Genomic DNA, 18,440 nt, shown 5'->3' with positions numbered 1-18,440 from the left:
CAAATCACTTCTGCATAGCTAGTCAACGACAGGTTACAAAAATGCCACAGGCTTTAATTGAAGGAAAATAGTAATTTAGAGATACTTCAGTGCTGGGGTCTAATTCTAATTCCAATTAATAACTAATTGACCTAATACCCTATTTTACTAGGTGGGACCATTTAGTTACCTAGTTTCTCATTTGTATATGTAAATGACCTCGATATATGATTTTGAGAAGACTTAGCAGATAAAACATCAGTGAACAACGAATCTTTCCATGCTTAAGTTAAAGGCACAACCATCACCTTATCTCTCTAGGAATAAACAATGAATTGAAGTTACAGGAAACCCTCCAAACTCACATTGCTTTTAAAAAAGAACGGGAACTATGACTTATCTTGCATCTCATAGCAAGATAAACACTAGCTCGTTTTATTGTAGGCAGGCCTCTTTAACACTCTGTCCAGTTGAAGTCTTGAAGTTCGTATCTAAATTTGTGTCTACTCACTCCTGGCTCGTGGACCGGTCAGTGGAGGTTGGAGCTATTTCCTTTTCCTCCTGTCTGCTTTCTGGAAAGCACCCACAGGTGTCTACGCCTGGGAGTTGGGCCTGGGCTAGGATTCCAGCAAACTCTCAGGTTGGTGTCATTTCCCCTCAGGAAGCGCCAGGCCACAGCGGGCAGAAATCATTTGATAACTTAATCTGGGTGTGAGGAAGAGTCGCTGAGGCCTGTGTACTCTAGTGATAAACGGAAGCATCTGGGAGATTCAAGGAAAGGACGTGGTATCTTTTAAAATTAATATAAACGAATAAAGCCTAAACAAGAGCTTACAAAGAAGGACACCCCCTCCCAAAACGTGGGAGGTAACTGGTGCCTGGAGGGGAGATCACCACGTGGTTAAGATCTGGAGGTTCCAGGGCTTCACTTCGGGGAGAATTCTTTGGCTGGGAGAACAGTGGAGGTTGGAGGAGGTGAACTGCCTACAGCCCAGGACCAGCCCTTGGACCCTCCCCCTTCCTATAATTAACTCAACGCGCGTCCCGCCAGTCGGGATCGGTGGCGCCCCTGGACCCTCCCCTCCTTTCGCCTTAGGCGGAGAAGGAGAGGCTTCAGGGTGGGAGGTCGAGCCCGGGCCACACCAGCCCCTGAGCGGTCACCAATCCTGACACGGTGCCGGGGGCGCCGGTTCGGGCCCCGCATGACGTGGGCGCCACGGCGGGAGGGGCAGTCCGGGGAGCTCCGGACGCCTTATTAGCGCCCCGCGGGTCGCCAGCAGCCAGCAGACTGCCGCGCTGCGAGCAACAGGAGCCGGCGAGCGGCCCACTCCTCCCACCTCCTCCGCCTGCCTCCTCCTCCTCCCCTTCGCTCCTCCCGCCCCCACCTCTGCGTGTGCGGCGGAGTCGTCCTCTCCCTGCCTCTTTCTCCCGCTCCCGCTCGCTAGTCTCTCTCGCTAATACTTCCCCCTGCTGTGCTCCGGGGAACCCAAGCATTCTCCGCGCTAACCTTAGGGACCAATGGTGCTCGAAAAGCCTCGAAAAAGCTGCTTTGGGCAGAAATAGTTGGAAAGCCCCTCGTCCCTTCCCCCTCTCCCGGGCTCAGCCTGTGCCCGCTTGCAGCACCTTCTCGCTCCTGCACACTCTGTTTGGGAGGACGGGGTGAGAAGGTGAAGTGGAAAAAACTTAAGAGCAGAGGGGGCCAGTCTCAGAGCTCAAATTTCATTTTCATTGAAGCAAAGCACAGAAGATCATTTGTTTCTATTTTGCATTTTTTTCCTTTTCCTTTTTTTTTTTTTCTTAAAGAAACTTATTTTGGGGGGGTTTGCTGTGGGCATTTGCTTTGCCCAGTAGTTGGAAAGTGAACTCGACTCGTGATGGTTCTCCTGTCACTTTGGTTGATAGCAGCCGCTCTGGTAGAGGTTAGGACTTCAGCTGATGGACAAGTAAGTGGAAAATAATAACAATAAAAAACTCAAACCCAACCTTTTCCCGAAAAGTTCCTCCCCTGTCTACCCTCCTTTCTTTCCTCCTTCTCCTCCCACCCTTCCCTGTTATCTTTCGCGTTCAGGAACGGTGTTTTGAGGGCTGGGCGCAGCGTGCGGGCTTTTGGGGGTGGAGGGTTGAGTTGCACGGGAGGTTATGACTCCCACTCCGGGAGCCCAGGCTTGTCACACCTAGGGCTTCACCAGTCTGTGACATTCGTAACAATTCCTAGTGACAAACCGCAGCCAGTACCCATCCTCGCCGGGTCATCTGGGCTTCCCCTTTCTGGAGGGCGGTCTGGGCGCTTGAATGAAGTTCTGGACACTGGGTCCGGGATCCCAGCGCTCTGGCTGCTGCCGCCAGAGTCGGGTTCCTGGAGCTTTCTCTCCTCCGAACTGACTCACGGTTTTTTCGGGCAGCTGGAGGCGGGGGTTTCAGGAAGTCCTTGGGCCGGACAGGGAGAGATCCTGTAGACACGTGTCCTGGGAGTACCACGGCCGGGCTAGGGTTTGACAGTTGGGGAGGGGGGCTGGAGACGTTTCCTGCCCTGCGTTTTCCTGGGCAGAGGCTGCAGGCGCCGGCCGCCTTCTCCCCTCCCCCTCTGCACAACTCCTCCTCTTTTTAAAGCTAAGTTGACTGCAGCTCTGTTTCTTTTCGGCCCTGCCCCCAGCCCTTTGGAGACTCAAGGTGAAGCCCGATGCTCTCAGAAGAGTCCTTGAGAAGGCTCCGCCAGGGGAGCCGTTTGTAGTAAATTATATCAGCACTGGGCCGATGGGACTTTGGGTACAGAATTTCTCTGTTAGTTTTCGTAGCTTCTCCGGTCGGCCTGGTCTAATCGACCATAGGGTAAAAAGTAGAGGATTGTCTAGTTGATTCCTGACCTTAAATCTGATTAATCAGGCCCCCGTTAGGCTTCTTTTGGCCTGTTTAAATTCATAGACTTTCTTTTCTAATCCAGACCCAGTAGAATTTTCAGAACAGAGTATTGAGTGTGTGTATGTATTTTTGCTGGCTTCATAAGTGTTAAATTAAAATGAAAAGGGGCAAACAACTGCCTTCCCCAAATTGTTATGGAATTGTCTCATGAAACCTTCTACAAACCAAGGTGCAGGCTTTAGGCACCAATCCCAGTCTCTAGCATCTCCTGATTAGTTAGCTCTTGGAAAGCATTAATGGTAGAAATAAAACTCGCAAGGTGATAAGATGAAACCCAGTAACTGTTTCTTTTTCTTGCTTTCCCCCTCCTTTCCAGGCTGGTAATGAAGAAATGGTGCAAATAGGTAAGCTTTGTTCTCAGATGCCACTCTTATCTTAAGTTGAAAGTAAGGGAGTGAAGTGAGCTAAGCAAAATATTGTTTCTGAAATGTTTCCCACTGGTGGTTAAAAAAAATAATCTGTAGTCCGGAAACACTTCTGTTCTTCTCTTCCTCTTTCTGGAGGAAGATCCCACTTTCCTCGGGCTAAATTATAGTGAGGTAAAAATTCTTCTGCAGTTGGGCATTTCAAGCATCAGTTTATTACTGTCTTTGTACAAGCCACTGATATGTACTTGGAAGGTGATGGAGGGGCTGGAAGATGATGTGGAGATGAATGAAATAAAATCATCAACTTCTGTAGCATTTAGGAGGAGAACATTTGAGTACAATAGGAGGCAAGAATGCAACATAGAAGAGAACAATGAAGTACGGAGGATGGAAATTTTTGTCTTACAATCTTTCCTGCTTTGGGTAAATCCTCTGATGACCTCTATTATTCAATCTGCTTTAAAATAATTATGTCCTGATGTGAAAGATACTGTTAGGCCTTTTGCTAATATCTAAAATCCCAGTACTCTCCTGATGCTGTGGAGATTCTTACTCCCATTTTATGGGTGAGGAGACTGAGATTCAAAGAGTGTAAGTGACTTGCAACAGGTCATTCAGAAGTCCGTGGTCTTTCTTGAAGCTGTTTAGAGTAATGTATTTGTTGTGAATGTGGAGACTGAAAGTCATCTGGCAAGAAGCCAGGCTACATTCAAAGTCTTTTCATACACATTTTACTTGGATTACTTTAAAAGATAATTTTTCTTTTTGGCAGAGTATTAGTCTCTGTAAATTCTGTATTTGTCAGGTGATATTGTAAAGCCGTCTTTTAGAAGAAGAGTTTTTATTACTGCTGCTGCAAACGTAGTTACAAGTCATTGGCCGTTTATTAAATGCCAGGCACAGGGTTGTTTTTTCATGTACATTATGTCAACTGATTCCCACAGCCACACCATGAGGTGGGGATACTGTTGTGCCTATGTTAGAGATGAGGAAAATGAAAATGAAGCTTGAGAAGTTGCACAGCTACCTGTTATAGTACACAGTGTGGAGATCCACACTTGTTAACTAAGAAACCCAAGAGCTAGGCCCAGAGATGTGTGTATGTAGCCTGTAATATATGAGCATATATCAAAATGCTCCTTCCTACTCAGTGCTTAGCATTCATCATTGGATATATTTCCCTAGCTTAGGCTTCTATGGCAAGAGCAGAACAGTGGGGAGGAAAGGCACTGAGAACTGCACTAAAAATACAGTGTTTATGAATAGATACTTGTCATTTGTAGTTGGTAACATTCAGCCATCAATCCTTATCTTTTTAGAGAATGTTTTTTAACAAACTCTTGAGTAGAGAGAAGAAAGTTGTCTTATTTTTAATTACTTAAACATTTGATTACTTACATGTCCCAACTTTTCAAAAGCAAATTAAAAAGATGTCTTAAGATCACCCATTCCACCAAAAAATTTCATAAAATATATAGCTTTGATTAACATTTTAAGATAGAATTAGGATGTTCTCATATAAGAGGCCCTGGATTGAACCAAAGTTTGGTTCAGTTGTTTTGCTAATGTAAATTACTATCGTAGCCCTTTCAAAGGGAAGAAAATAGTACAGGTGTGCTTAAATTTGGCAGAAGAGAGATAAATCAGTATGAAGGAGAGGAGGCAGAGCCCTGTTAGGTTATAGTGCTGGAGATTTACTTGTTCCCATATTCATCTGTTTTATGGGATTTCTCTCTTTTATTATTACCATTCTTATTTATCATTTTCAAGTTGAATGAAGAGAAGAACAGATTGAAAAAATTAGATTTTGGCCCACAGGTCTTGTGATAGCAAAAGTATAACTATCATTTCACTTTGGTTTATGTATAATATGTAAGAAAATCTTATGTACAGTAATTAGTTTTACTCACCTGTCCCCTATGTGTAAAGGCACTGCTAACCTGGAGATTTGGTAACATGCACTCCTGAAAACATTCCTTTTTTTTGTTTTCTATTAACTGATTTAGAAGTAGTTTTATATAACCACCTGGGGACATGTTATTTGATCAAAGATACGTTAGGAAAGACAAATAATGTTTGTAGATTTTATTTATTTATTTTATTGCTCAAGAAATTGGCTAGAAAAACATTGCTTGGCCCCCAATAATTTCTAAAGAATTTAATGTCTCAGGAGGGGTTAAATATAAATCAGTAGTAAACCACAAGTTGGGAAACTAAATTTTAAAAATACTTTCTATTGAAATGTAATATAGATGTAGGAGAGTGCATATAAGTTTCCTTTGCCGATTTTTCACCAAGTGAATGCTCCTGTGCAGTCAGCAGCTGGATCAATAAGTTGAACATTACCGGCACCGCTGTATGTCCCTCATGCCAACTGCTAAGCTTTCTCCTGTTGTGAAAGGTGACTGCTCTCCTGACATCTAACAGGATAAATTGATTGTGTCAGTTTTTCATGCTCTTTATAACTAGAGTCACAGGATATGTGCATCTTAGTATTTAACTTAGACGGTCAGTTTTCAAAAATGTAGCTTATATGCTTCAACCCTCTAGACTAGGAAGGCTTTTATTTAGGTAAGGAGAAGGCAGTTTGTGATGGGGACAGGTTAGAATACGTATAGCTATGTCACCAATCTAGTGTCTCATGCACGATATTGCCTCTTTCCTTTTCTATTCAGCCAGTGGAAAAATACCTTCTTGGTATGTGGGAAAGTAGGATTCGCCCTACAAAAAATGGGTAAATAGGTTTTGAACCCTGACCTAGTTGTGTCCCTCTTTGCCAACCAGATAGGAACTGCCTCTCTAATCACCTACCTATACCCGTACATACATATATATCTATGTGTTTGAGTATGTTTCTGTGTATGTGTGTAAGTATGTTTCATGAGATCATTGACATACTTTTAGGGGATATCAGGGAGCACTGTCATTTCTGACTCAGAGTATGGCCTTCATAGGATGCCTGAGGTAATCGTGGCAAACTGGTGTGGCTGGTCCAATTGGGTAAGGAGGCTTGCTCAATGACACATGTGGTTTAGGAAACAATCATAGTTCTGTAGAAATTGGAAAATCTGAAAAAGAACTCTCTCAATCCTTTTGTTTCATAAGCCAACACTGAGATTGCTTGAGTATCATTTGAGGAAAAAGCATTGTGATCCTTTAGTGTTAAGCTGTCTTCTCTTTCCTGACCCCAGTTGGAATTGGGGCATATCTTCCCTCTCCTGATTCCTCTTGGAATTGGGGCATCTGTCCTATTTCTGTTCCCCAGTTGCAAATTCCATTACATCCCAATCTTAAAAAAATAAAGTTGCTAATCGTGTTCTCTCAGATATCTAGTTTACTAAGAGATAATTTTTCACCATTTTCAGGTTTTGGTTTGTAAGGTTTAGTGTGAGTCACTTACCTAGTTATTGACCAGTAAGCATTGTCACTAGATTAATCCTCATGAAAGCAAAGACTTTGTTTTGATGCCAGTTGTAACTCTAGTACATAAAACAGTGCTTGGTACCTTGTGGGTCCTCAAATATTGGTTATTCAATGAATAGATCTAGCAAGCAGGATATTATTATATTAAGGTTTATTTGTGTTCTGAATTTCCTTATTTTGTGCCCTTCACCAGGCTGAATTGGTTCCTAAGAAAATGAAGATGGTGACAATGGCTATACAATTAATTATTCAATGTTATCAAGGCCTCTTGGAACTCCTCTTCCACCCTACAAAGCACAGGGACCTAGGCCTATCATTATTTTATGCTTTTCTGTTTGTACTCAATAAGTATTTGGTAAATTGAATTGAATTCTATGTGTAGTTTTGGAATGCCAACTAATTTTTTTTTTTTTTTTTTACTACAGCCTACTTGAGATCATTTGCCCTATTGCTGGCATCAGGAAAGATAAGCTAAGCTAAGATTAAAATCTGTCAATCCAATTTGCCAGTAGCAGTACTAGAAAGTGTGGTGAAGGAGGTTTAAGGGGATCCTTTATAAAATGTAGGTGAGAGCCCCAGAACTTGCTTACGGAGTAAAAACAAATTCACATGATACATTTTGACAAATGGCTTTTGAAGAAGTCTGTATGATCTGAACTCATACTAGCAACTTAGGAAAGCATTGATTTTTAAAATTTCACTTTAGAATTAATTCTGTCTGCTTTTTGATATTTGAAGATAATTTTTAAATATTTGGTTATGCAATCTGAAAGATGCAGTGAATTCATAATTTTTCTAACTCTCAAGTACCCAATGAATATGAATAATTATACAAATGTTTTTGTAATTTTATTAGTACTATAAGAAGACTCATCTACCTCATGCAGTACAATTTGAGAGTTGTATATTCCTTAAAATGCATAGTGGAGCATGGGAAGTTTCCTAGCATAGCAACCTCTGTTCCCACATATTATTTATACCTCCTAATTTTCCAAAGAAGTTTACATGACTTTGCTGACTAACTGTAAATCCCTAGGAGAAATTTTGTGGTAAAACGTCAGTCTCTTGTTTAGGAAATGATTGCCACAAATTCAGCATGATGAATCTTCATGGAATTTAGAACAAATTGTGAGCAGCATGAAACAGTATATCTTGCTCTTGAAATGATTGATAAAACAAAAATAGCTATTAGGAAACTTGTAGCAAGAAAAAAAGGATTAAATATATGATTCCTCAGATACTGTGGTCTTAGATATTAAATCACATTTCCAACAATTTTTCTTAATATTTGGTAAGTATATTTGTATATTAGATAATGCAAACCAAAACAATGATTGATGGCATTATTCATGAGTTCCAGTTCTCGTTCCTTTACGTGTAAAATCCTCTCTTTTACATGTAAAGTTCATTTTTTTGTTTCTGTTTTTTTTTGAGACAGGGTCTCGCTCTGTAACAGAGACTGGAGTGCAGTGGTGCAATCATGGCTCACTGCAGCCTTGATCTCCCCAGCTCAGGCTATCCTCCTGCCTCAGCCTCCCGAGTAGCTGGGACTACACTGGCCCCATTTCTTTTTTCTTTTTTTTGAGACAGAGTCTCACTCTGTCTCTCAGGCCGGAGTTCAGTGGCACGATGTCGGCTCACTGCAACCTCTGCCTTCTGGGTTCAAGCAATTCTCTGCCTCAGCCTCCCGAGTAACTGGGACTAAAGGTGTGTGCTACCATGCCTGGCTAATTTTTGTATTTTTAGTAGAGATGGAGTTTCATCATCTTTTCCAGCTGGTCCTGAACTCCTGACCTCATGATCCACCCGCCTCAGCCTCCCAAAGTGCTGAGATTACAGGTGTGAGCCACCGTGTCTGGCCCTGGCCCCATTTCTTAATCTAAAATCTAAATCTATATATACAGGAGAGGACCTATGAATATTCATATTTCCTCTATCAAGTGGTCAGGAGCACAGACACTGTTGACTGTGTAGTTTAAAATCCCAACTCCACCACTTTCTAGCTGGTAACCTTAACCTCTCAAAGTGTTACTTTCTTGTGTATAACAGGCATAATACTACATTTTAGAAAAAATTTTAATTTTAATTTTAAGTTCCAGTGTAGATGTGCAGGACGTGCAGGTTAGTTACATAGGTAAACGTGTGTCATGGTGGTTTGCTGCACTTATCAACCTATCACCTAGGTATTAAGCCCAGCATGTCCTAGCTATTTTTCCTAGGGTTCTCTTCTCCTCCACCCCACACCGCAATGGGCCCCAGCGTGTGTTGCTGCCCACCCTGTGTACATGTGTTCTCATTGTTCGGCGCCCACTTATGAGTGAGAACATGTGGTGCTTGGTTTTCTGTTCCTGAATTAGTTTGCCGAGGATAATGGCTTCCAGCTCCATCCATGTTCCTGCATTGGACATGATCTTGTTCCTTTTTATGGCTGCATAGTATTCCATGGTGTATATATACCACATTTTCTTTATCCAGTCTATCAGTGATTGGCATATGGGTTGATTTCATGTCTTTATTATTGTGAATAGTGCTGCAATGAACATTTTTGCTGTGTAGAAACTCTTTGGTTTAATTGGATCCCATTTGTCAATTTTTGCTTTTGTTGAAATTGCTTTTGGCAATTTCATCATGAAATCTTTGCCCATGCCTATGTCCTGAATGATATTGCCTAGATTTTCTTTTAGGGTTTTTATAGTTTATAGTTTTTTGTTATAGTTTTGGGTTTTACATTTAAGTGTTTAATCCATCTTGAGTTAATTTTTAAATAAGATGTAAGGAAGGGGTCCGGTTTCAATTTTCTGCATATGACTAGCCAGGTCTCCCAACACCACTTATTAAATAGGGAGTCCTTTCCCCATTGCTTGTTTTTGTCAGATTTGTTGAAAATCAAATGGTTGTAGATGTGCAATGTTATTTCTGAGTTCTCTGTTCTGTTCCACTGGCCCGTGTGTATGTTTTTGTATCAGTAACATGCTGTTTGGGTTATTGTAGCTTGGTAGTATAGTTTGAAGTCAGGTAGTTTGATGCCTCCAGCTTTGTTCTTTTTGTTTAGGGCTGTCTTGGCTATACGAGCTCTTTTTTGGTTCCATATGAATTTTAAAATAGTTTTTAAAAATTCTGTGAATAATGACAATGGTAGTTTAATGGGAATAGCATTTAATCCATAAATTACTTTGCCATAGTCTCATGAAAATACTACTATTTACTTCATAGCATTCATAAAATGCTAGTACATTGTAAACAAGATAGAATCACAACTATTGTTATTAGTGTGTCTTTGACTTGTGCTGTTTCTTTTGTAAACTTTTACTCAAAGAGAGGTACTTCATTCTAATCCCTACATTTTAGATAGGTCTGCCTATCACCATGAATTTCCAGGAACTTTAATTTCCTGTGCTATGGACTTGTAACAAACTATCCAGCCAGTCAGCTCACCATGTGACAGCTCTTTGAGAGTTCTGTTTTCATGTATTATCTTCATGTTTGTATCTCAATGTAGTATTGTTTAATTAATTGTAATATAGCAGTCGAGAGAGGGAGTTGAGAAATGAATGGTGCAAAACCAGTTACTCCATATGGATTCCATGCCAACTCTATTTTATGTTTACCAGATACAATTCTTTTACTTCTTACACCTTATTTTGCTGGAATTGCCTTCATTGCATTTTGCTAAAAGAAATCATGTAGAAGTCATGACTCCTTTGGATGCAAATGACGAACCCAGTTCACACAGGTTAAGGAAAACAAAATTGATGAGGTTTCAAAGTCAGGTATAGTTGGATCTAGAGTTTAAATAATGCCATCATGGAATCTCTCTCTTTCTCTTATTCCCTCTTTCTCTTTTTCCTTGTGTCTTTCTCATTTTTCCTCTGTATTGGTTTTATTTCTCTTTCAGGGTAGGATTGATTCACCTCCCCCTACACCTCCCACAAGTTGTGGCAAAGACTGTTGCTGTCATCTCCAGGCTATCATTCTACCTTTCACCCCAGAAGACAGACACCTCTTTTTTGACAGGTCCAGTACATTTCCTGGTAGAGATTTTATTGGCTACTTGATTTAGTCATAAGCTTGAATCATTCACTGTGGTCAGGGGATGCAGTACTTTGATTCACCTGGATTGGGGCATTTTACCCCTGATTTAAAAGGAGTGTGACTGGAGAGTGACATGGTTAACCTGAAGTGAAATCGGTGTGCAGCTAAATAAAAAGAGGGATGCATGCTGAAGAGTCACACATCATACAGTAATACCTCAAATGCAATAGCTTTCCAGCACATTGATGGGAGATAGTGGCTGTGGCAGGGAGAATAGTGGCACGCCAAAAATGTCTGTGCCTGAATCCTTGAAACCTGCGAGTATGTTATGTTACATGCCAAAGGGGGATTAAGTTTGCAGATAGAATTAAGGTTGACAATCAAATGACCTTAAAATAGAGAGATTATCCTGGATTATCAGAGTAGGAGTCTTTATAAATGGAAGAGGGAGGCGAAAGAGAACCAGAGAGGTGGCAGCAGGAGGACTTAGTCCCCTGTTGCTGGTTCTGAGGATGGAGGAAGGGGGACCATAAGCCAGGTGATGCCGGTGGCCTCCAAAAGCTGGACAAAGCAGGGAAACAGATTCTCTCTTACAGCTTCCAAAAAAAATGCAGCCCTGCTGATGGCTTGATTTTAGCTCAGTGGCCTAGTAGACTGTCCCAGTTTCTCCTACTTTTTGACAAAAGTATGAGCCAGGCTATTTTAGATTTGGAAAATGTAATTATCGCAAGTAAAGTTTCAGTGAAAACCTTTAACAATGCTGTCCACATTTCTTATTTATCTTATTTTTCCCAGCCTTTGCTCTTGGAGACAAATGTTAATTTTTATAGCTTCAAATTCTCTGCTCAATATTAATCTTTCAAAGTTCTATCTAGCAAAAATTATAATTTTTAGAGTGCCTAACATTGCTCTCGAGTCTGTAAAATTCTTAATGATGCTAAATAAGCAGAGGTGCTTATTTAAAAACTGAGATTGGAATGTTAAAATTTTGGCATTTGGGCTTCACTTAAAAACAAAATCTTTTAAACTTATTTTGTTATTAATTATTTGGTCATTTTAAGATGTAGCAAATAAAATTCTTGGATATCTTTCTTCAAAGCATGCTTTTTCTTTTTTTGAAATATGTTCTCTTACCTGATTTCATGTTCTAGTACACTAAAGAATGTGTTGTTGTTTCCTAAATGGCTTTTTTGAACATAAATATTGTGCAATTGCAACAAATATTTATTAAAAAGCCAGATTTCTAAAAATTAGAAGAATTTAAGTACACAACTATTCGTTCGTTCTTAATAATGAATAAAAAAGCAATCACCTTTAGTTTTCAGATAGCTTCATAAAAATATTATACTATGAAAATAGATTTGCAATTAAAATAAAAGACACACCAAAGAGGACGTCGACCTTGTGGTGATAAGAGCCTAGAGGGTTTGAAGTGAGGAGAAAAGAATTTGTGTTCAGAATTTCAGCATGTGTCACAATTAATTTTTAATTGCTTTTGAGAGAAGATGTGTCCCCTTCCCCTTAAGTGTTTATAGCTTTGCTGAGCACTTTGGCATTTGGCGTCCTCTTTAATGTCCATCCTTCACCCTGCTTGCATCTTTCCTGGAGCAGCTGGCTCCCATCATTTCTGATGAAAGTCATTCTCTTACTCTTGGCTCAGGATTTGGAAATGTTGTTGTTGGAGCTGCTTCTTTAGCTGATCTTGAAAATGCTTATTCGATTTCATTCTTGAGGCCAGATTATTGCATACTGAGAATTTATACCTGATAAAATAAATTGCCCGTGTGAACTGCCTCTTCATAGTAGATAACCAGCCACTTTTTGGGAGAGAATTCCAGTCTTTTAGATTGGGTAATGGGGCATGGATTGTTACAGCCAGATTGGATTTTAGGCCCTCTGTTGATGTGGAATTTAAGGTCCTTCTAACTGTATCACATCAGGCTGGATGGGGATTATAGGGGAGAGAGGTCTAGGTACTAGGTGCTATGTACTAGGACTTGGAAAGAATCTGAAACTGACTTTCTTTTTCTATAGCTCTAGCTAAGAGGTGATGATGGTGATGATAACAGCTCACTTTTCATTTATTAAAGTTTTGTTAGATGGGCCAGGTCCTTTGTATACTTCACCTGATTTGGTTTCCATTATTGTTTCTGTTTTTAAGGTAGCCTCTGTGAGCCTTAATTTTCAGAATTTGCTTGTAAGATGGCAAAGAGTGCATCAGTCAGGAACTAGAATTCAAATGCAATGCTTTCTGACTCCAGAACTTTAGTGCTCAACCATCATACCCAAATCTCTTCCTTGCTTGGGAACTGTAAGCCATATTGCATCAATCACAAGTATTTCAATATTCTATGTGCCTGGGGTAGCTTTGGTATTAATTAGACCCTTAAAAATTTGTGTGACATATGAGAGATTTATACTGAAGTTGCTCAAGGTCTTTGCAACGTTGACTGTACTACTGAAGACTTTTGTTCTTTTACAGTTCTATAGTGTAGCCTTTGCAATGTATTGGGGACATCTGGTATCCCCTAGGGGATATTTGTGTCTTATTCTGCTACATACTTAGAAGGAACTAAGATGTCTGTTTCAAGCTGTAGCATATCTGGCTGAACATGTAAAGGAGTTAAGATGATCCTAGAGCATGGGCCACTGTGTCTGTCATACAGTGCACCTTACCAGCCCCCACACAGAGCAATCTCTCCCAAGAAACTCTACTTCCAGACAGAGCCATCGGTTAGACCGACTGACTTCCTTCCTTCTCTCCCTTCCTTCCTTCCTTCCTCCCTCCCTCCCTCCCTCCCTCCCTCCCTTCCTTCCTTCCTTCCTTCCTTCCTTCCTTCCTTCCTTCCTTCTCATACTGCTCTTAGGTTGGTGCAAAAGTAATTGTGGGTTTTGCCATTGATGTGAAGAATTACCTGAGACTGGGTAATTTATGAAGAAAAGAGGTTTAATTGAATCACAATTCCACAGGCTATACAGGAGGCATGCCAGGGGAGACCTCAGGAAACTTACAATCATCGTGGAAGGGTGAAGGGGAAGCAAGCACATCTTCAGGTGGCACTTGGAGAGAGGGACGTAAGGAGAAAGTGCTACACACCTTTAAACAACCATATCTCATGAGAACTCATTCACTGTCACGAGAATAGCAAAAGGGAGGTCCATCCCCATGATTCAATCACCCCTACCAGGCTTCTCTAACATGTGGAGATTATAATTTGACATGAGATTTCAGTGGGGACACAGATCCAAACCATATCAAGCATTTGAACACAGTTAAGGTATTATACTTCTGCCCCAAAGAGCTTATAGTTTCTGAAAGGATGAAACATAAGCATATAACTCTTCTCCCACAGGGATTTTTAAAAAACTTTTGTACAGACATTGCTTTTGTTAAATGACTTGACAGGGAGTACTGTGGAAGCTCAGGCCAGGAGGTCTGTACTCTGTGGATAAGTTGCCAGGAAGGTTTCTTGGAAAAGATAGGGCTTGAGATAGGCCTTGGGGGCCCAATTCAGTTTGCCTTGGTGGAGAGAAAACAGTGGTCCTCTACTGTAGTGATGCTGCAGAGTGGGGCTGTGAGGGTAGGCATGCTTAAGCCAGGTCTTGTGAGCACATTAGACAGAATGTTTCAGTAGGCTAATATGAGAGATGAAATTGAAAAGAAATAAGGGGCAGAGTGCAGAGGGCTTTAAAATACAAAACCTACATTTTTATTTGGGTTAAGTTACTTAGTCTCTGATTTTCTGTTTTCTACTTTATACAGATTTTGTGAATCTTTATCTTTTATCCTAAAGTAATGGCGAACTATTGAGCCTAGTTAGATGGAATAACATAGTGACATTAATTGCCAGCATTTATTGAATATTTACTATGTGCCAGACAGTGTTGTAAGCACTGTGAATTGATTAGCTCGTTTAAATTTTACAACAAGCCTATGAAGTTAATACTATTACCTGTAATCTACAGATAAGAACTAATGTAGTGACCCAAATCACTAAGGTAGTAAGTGGTAGAACCTAGGTATTTTCAATCTGGACCTTTAAAATAATTTTCCTGACAGCAATTTAGACAGTATTTTGGTATAATTTATATAACATTTAGTAGTGAGAAATTCTGTGTGGGGAATTTGGACTTGGTACTTACAGCTTTTCAGTGTGAGGTGATGAGATCTTAAAAGCGATTAGAAGAAAATGGGTTAGTTTGAGAGAAATTGCTAAAGAAAAAGCAGTAGGACTTGAATGATGTCATATGGGGGAAAGTTATAAGACATGTATAAAATAGCTCTCTAGCCTGATTTGGGAGAATCAGCACTTCATGAACAGAAATAGCGAAGTCAGGAGGGCAAGCTAAATAGGTGAACATTCAGTTTGGTTTAGATATATTAAGGATGAAGAGAGAGTAAGACAAGTTATTCTCAATAGAGAACAGAGCCGTTCAGGTTATAGTTTAAGGGAACTTTTCTTTTAACCTATATTTATTGAGGGTTTACTAGGTGCAGGGTATCATGCTAAAACACAGATATGTGTAAAGGGATAAATGATTAAAGTTTGGAAACCACTAGGAAAATCTAACATGGTTGACATTAACATAGAAAGTAAAAAATGTTTAAGTATATTGAAACAAAGAACATCGCCTCCTTTAAAGCTTTTGATGTAGGTTGTGCATTATAACTGCATATGTCTGCACAAATTTATATGCATATCACAAATACACTCATGCACATATACACAAAAATGTGGTTATTTTACACAGTACAAGGAGGAAGAAGGCATTACATTAAACTCTAGAGTGAGGAATTTAGATAAAAGAGAATTCTTTGACAAGAAATATTTTTTACATTATAATTAGGCTGCCAGTGGAGATGTGACAACAGTTTTTCTTGGGGGTAGTTGAAGTTACTGAGGAGATTCTGAATAAAAAATACCCTTCTTGCTTGCCTAGCTTCTGAACAAGTTGAGAAATAGAAAAACTAAAGACGTAGGTAAAAAGAAAATATCTTTTACAGAAAAGGCTGAAGTGGAGAATGAGGCTCCCACTTTTGACAGGTAAGTGCACTGGCTACCAATACTCCACCCTGTGCTTGTCAGGCCTCACCAGTCCAGAGCAGGGCTGCCCCTGGCTAAGGAGAACATGTACCCCTTGTCAGGCTCATTCCCAGGAAGCAGAATGAGGAGGAGGTGCTGAGGTTTGCAAATTTCTTATGCTTCCCAGACTTCCCAACCACATAATTCACTCTTCTTCACCAGGGAAGGGTGAGTGAAGGGATAGAGAGAAGCCTGGAGTACTCAGAGAAAAACCTTTCTTTCCAGAGAGCAGGAGCAGGTTAAAGGCTCTCTACCACTAACTTGAGAAAAAATAATCCCATCTACTTGAGATGCCTGAACTGTAAGAAAGAGCAGGGATTAGGGACCCTGACTTTTGGCTCTTTTAAATTTTTGACCTGTATAGTTAAAATTCTATGAATATCCAAAGAGATTGCAGAGTGGGAGCTAATTTCCTGCTGCCTGCTCCTAAGAATGCGGGGCTCTGCGTCTTTCTTACAGGAGGTCTGTTTTAATGATTAGATCCATTTCTTGTTTTTGGTAGCTTAAAAGGTAAGACCTGGATACTAAGAAATGTTTGGTTTATAGGGCAGCAGTAACTGTGAGAAATATACACAAGCTTTGCAAGCAAAATTCTGGCTTTAGAGGTGCATGGCTTGTGCAGTTTGCCATCATTAATGGCTTGGTGATAAAATGACTATTTAGCCAAAAGAAGATGCATGCTAATTTCACATACCCCTTCTGGCTCAAACTGCTCTCTTTCGTTCACTCATTTCTTCATTTCGTCATTCATGGATGTTTATTGAGTAACTCCAAGTTCTTTTTTAGGCAGTGGGGAAATGAGGTGAAGAGAACAGATAAAATCTCCTGCCTTCATGAAGTATATATGCTGGTAGATATAAAAATATATAAATAAACATATAAGTAAAATTTATAGGATGTCAGATGGTGACAAGATTTATGGAGAAAGATAAGACACAGAAGGGGGACAGAGGGTAAGATGGTTGCTGGTGGTCAGGAAAAACTTCACCGAGAGGGTCACATTTAAGCAAAGGTCTGAAGCGATTGAGAGAGTAAGCCAGGCAGCTGAGAGGAAGATCCTTTGGCAGAGGAATCAGCAAGTACAAAAACTTTGAGATGTGAGAATCTCCAGCTTCAAGCCCTGGGACTTTGTGAGCCATTTTACTTTGAGTGGGATGGGTTTGAGGAGAAGAGTGATAAGATGTGACACTTTAATTATTCTGACTCTATTTTGAGGATAATCTATTAAGGGGAAGAGCAGAAGCAAGGAGAATAGTTTAGAAGCACATTCAAAATTGAGATGATGTTGGCTCGGACTACAGTAGTAGCAAGGAGGTGGTGAGGAGTGGTCAGAATCTGGATGTATATGGAAGCTAGGATCAACAAAATTGGTAAAAGATTGAGTTTGTAGTACATGAAGGGTTAAGGATGGTTTTAATCAAATTTTTGCTCTGAGTAACTGAAAGTATAGAGTTGCTACTTACTGACATGGGAAAGGAGGAGCAGATATGAGAGCAGGAAGATTGGGAGTTTACGTTTGGAAATGATAAGTTGAGATGCCTTGTGAATATCTACATTGTAGGACTCCATAAGCAATTGGATTTACTAGAGAAGAACTCACAGCTGAAACTGGGGCTAGAGATACACAATTGTGAAGGCATCCAGTCTTAAGATAGGAGGAGCTCACCAGCTCCAGAGGGCAGTCACAGAAGAGAAGAGTCCATGGATCAGGTCTTGTGACATTTTATTGTTTCCAGGCCATGGAAACACTGGGACACCGGTAAAGGAGAATGAGAAGGTGAGACCAGTGAGGTAAGGAGAGAATGATGACCTGGAAGCTAAATAAAGAAAATATTTTGAGAAGGAAAGAGAAATAAACTGGGTCAGGTACTCCTGACATGAAAAGTAAAAAGATCAATTCTTGGCCATTGACTTCAGTAACATGTGATCACTCGTGACTCCAAAAGAAGCTGATTGGAATGTGTTCAAGAAGGAGGAAGAATGGAAAGAGTGGAATTGGAGACATCTAATAGAGTCAATGTTCTGAAGCTTTTTGCCCTCAAGGGGAGTGAAAAAATTACCTAGAGGAAGGGGTGTCATCCAAAATATTTTTTTGTCAAAGATGGGAGATAGGATGTCAGCTTCTTTATCTGTTGGTGGGAATGGTCTAGTTATGTGGGGAAACTTGATGAGGAAAGAGAGAGAGGACATTGCTGAAAAGGCAGTTGTTCTTGAAAAGGCAAGAAGGGCTAGAATGTTGTGCACTAGTAGAGGGTTTACTCTTAGATGAGATGACAGACAATTCATCCATAGTACTAGGAGGGAGATGGACTATATGTGCACTGATAGCAGTGGGTTGTGGCTAAATCACTGCATTGGGTCATGTTTGAGTAATAAGCTACCAGTAATAGAATTTGTAGTCCTCTGTGCCTGTGGAACTTATGGCCCACAAAAACCTTCACATACCTATTACTGTGGCCCCTCAGCCACCTCAGCGAACAATTTTATAGTTTCTAACTTTAAAGTTGAACTACAACATTATTTTAATGAGTGGCTAACTTACACTTAAATTAGTAATAGCTGATATTTATTGAATCTTCTACATGATCTTATGTAAAACTCTCACCAAACCTATGAAGTTGGAACTGTCACTAAC

General features: G+C 40.4%; 1 protein-coding gene across 1 annotated transcript in view; it reads left to right on the top strand.

Annotated features, from left to right (window-relative positions):
- Positions 1-1,398: 1,398 nt before the first annotated feature.
- Positions 1,399-18,440, top strand: part of ADAMTS3 (ADAM metallopeptidase with thrombospondin type 1 motif 3) — a 279,687-nt gene continuing 262,645 nt past the window's right edge. Inside the window, exons 1-2 of the mRNA XM_017958779.2 lie at positions 1,399-1,922; positions 3,215-3,242. Of these exons, the coding sequence (XP_017814268.2) occupies positions 1,854-1,922; positions 3,215-3,242 (97 nt within the window). The 5' untranslated portion in view covers positions 1,399-1,853. The remainder of the gene's footprint in view (positions 1,923-3,214; positions 3,243-18,440) is intronic.

This window comes from Papio anubis, chromosome 3, assembly GCF_008728515.1.
Source record: "Papio anubis isolate 15944 chromosome 3, Panubis1.0, whole genome shotgun sequence".
Lineage (NCBI taxonomy): Eukaryota > Metazoa > Chordata > Mammalia > Primates > Cercopithecidae > Papio > Papio anubis.
The sequence above is the reverse complement of the archived record's forward strand: the minus strand, read 5'-3'. Positions and strand labels throughout refer to the sequence as shown.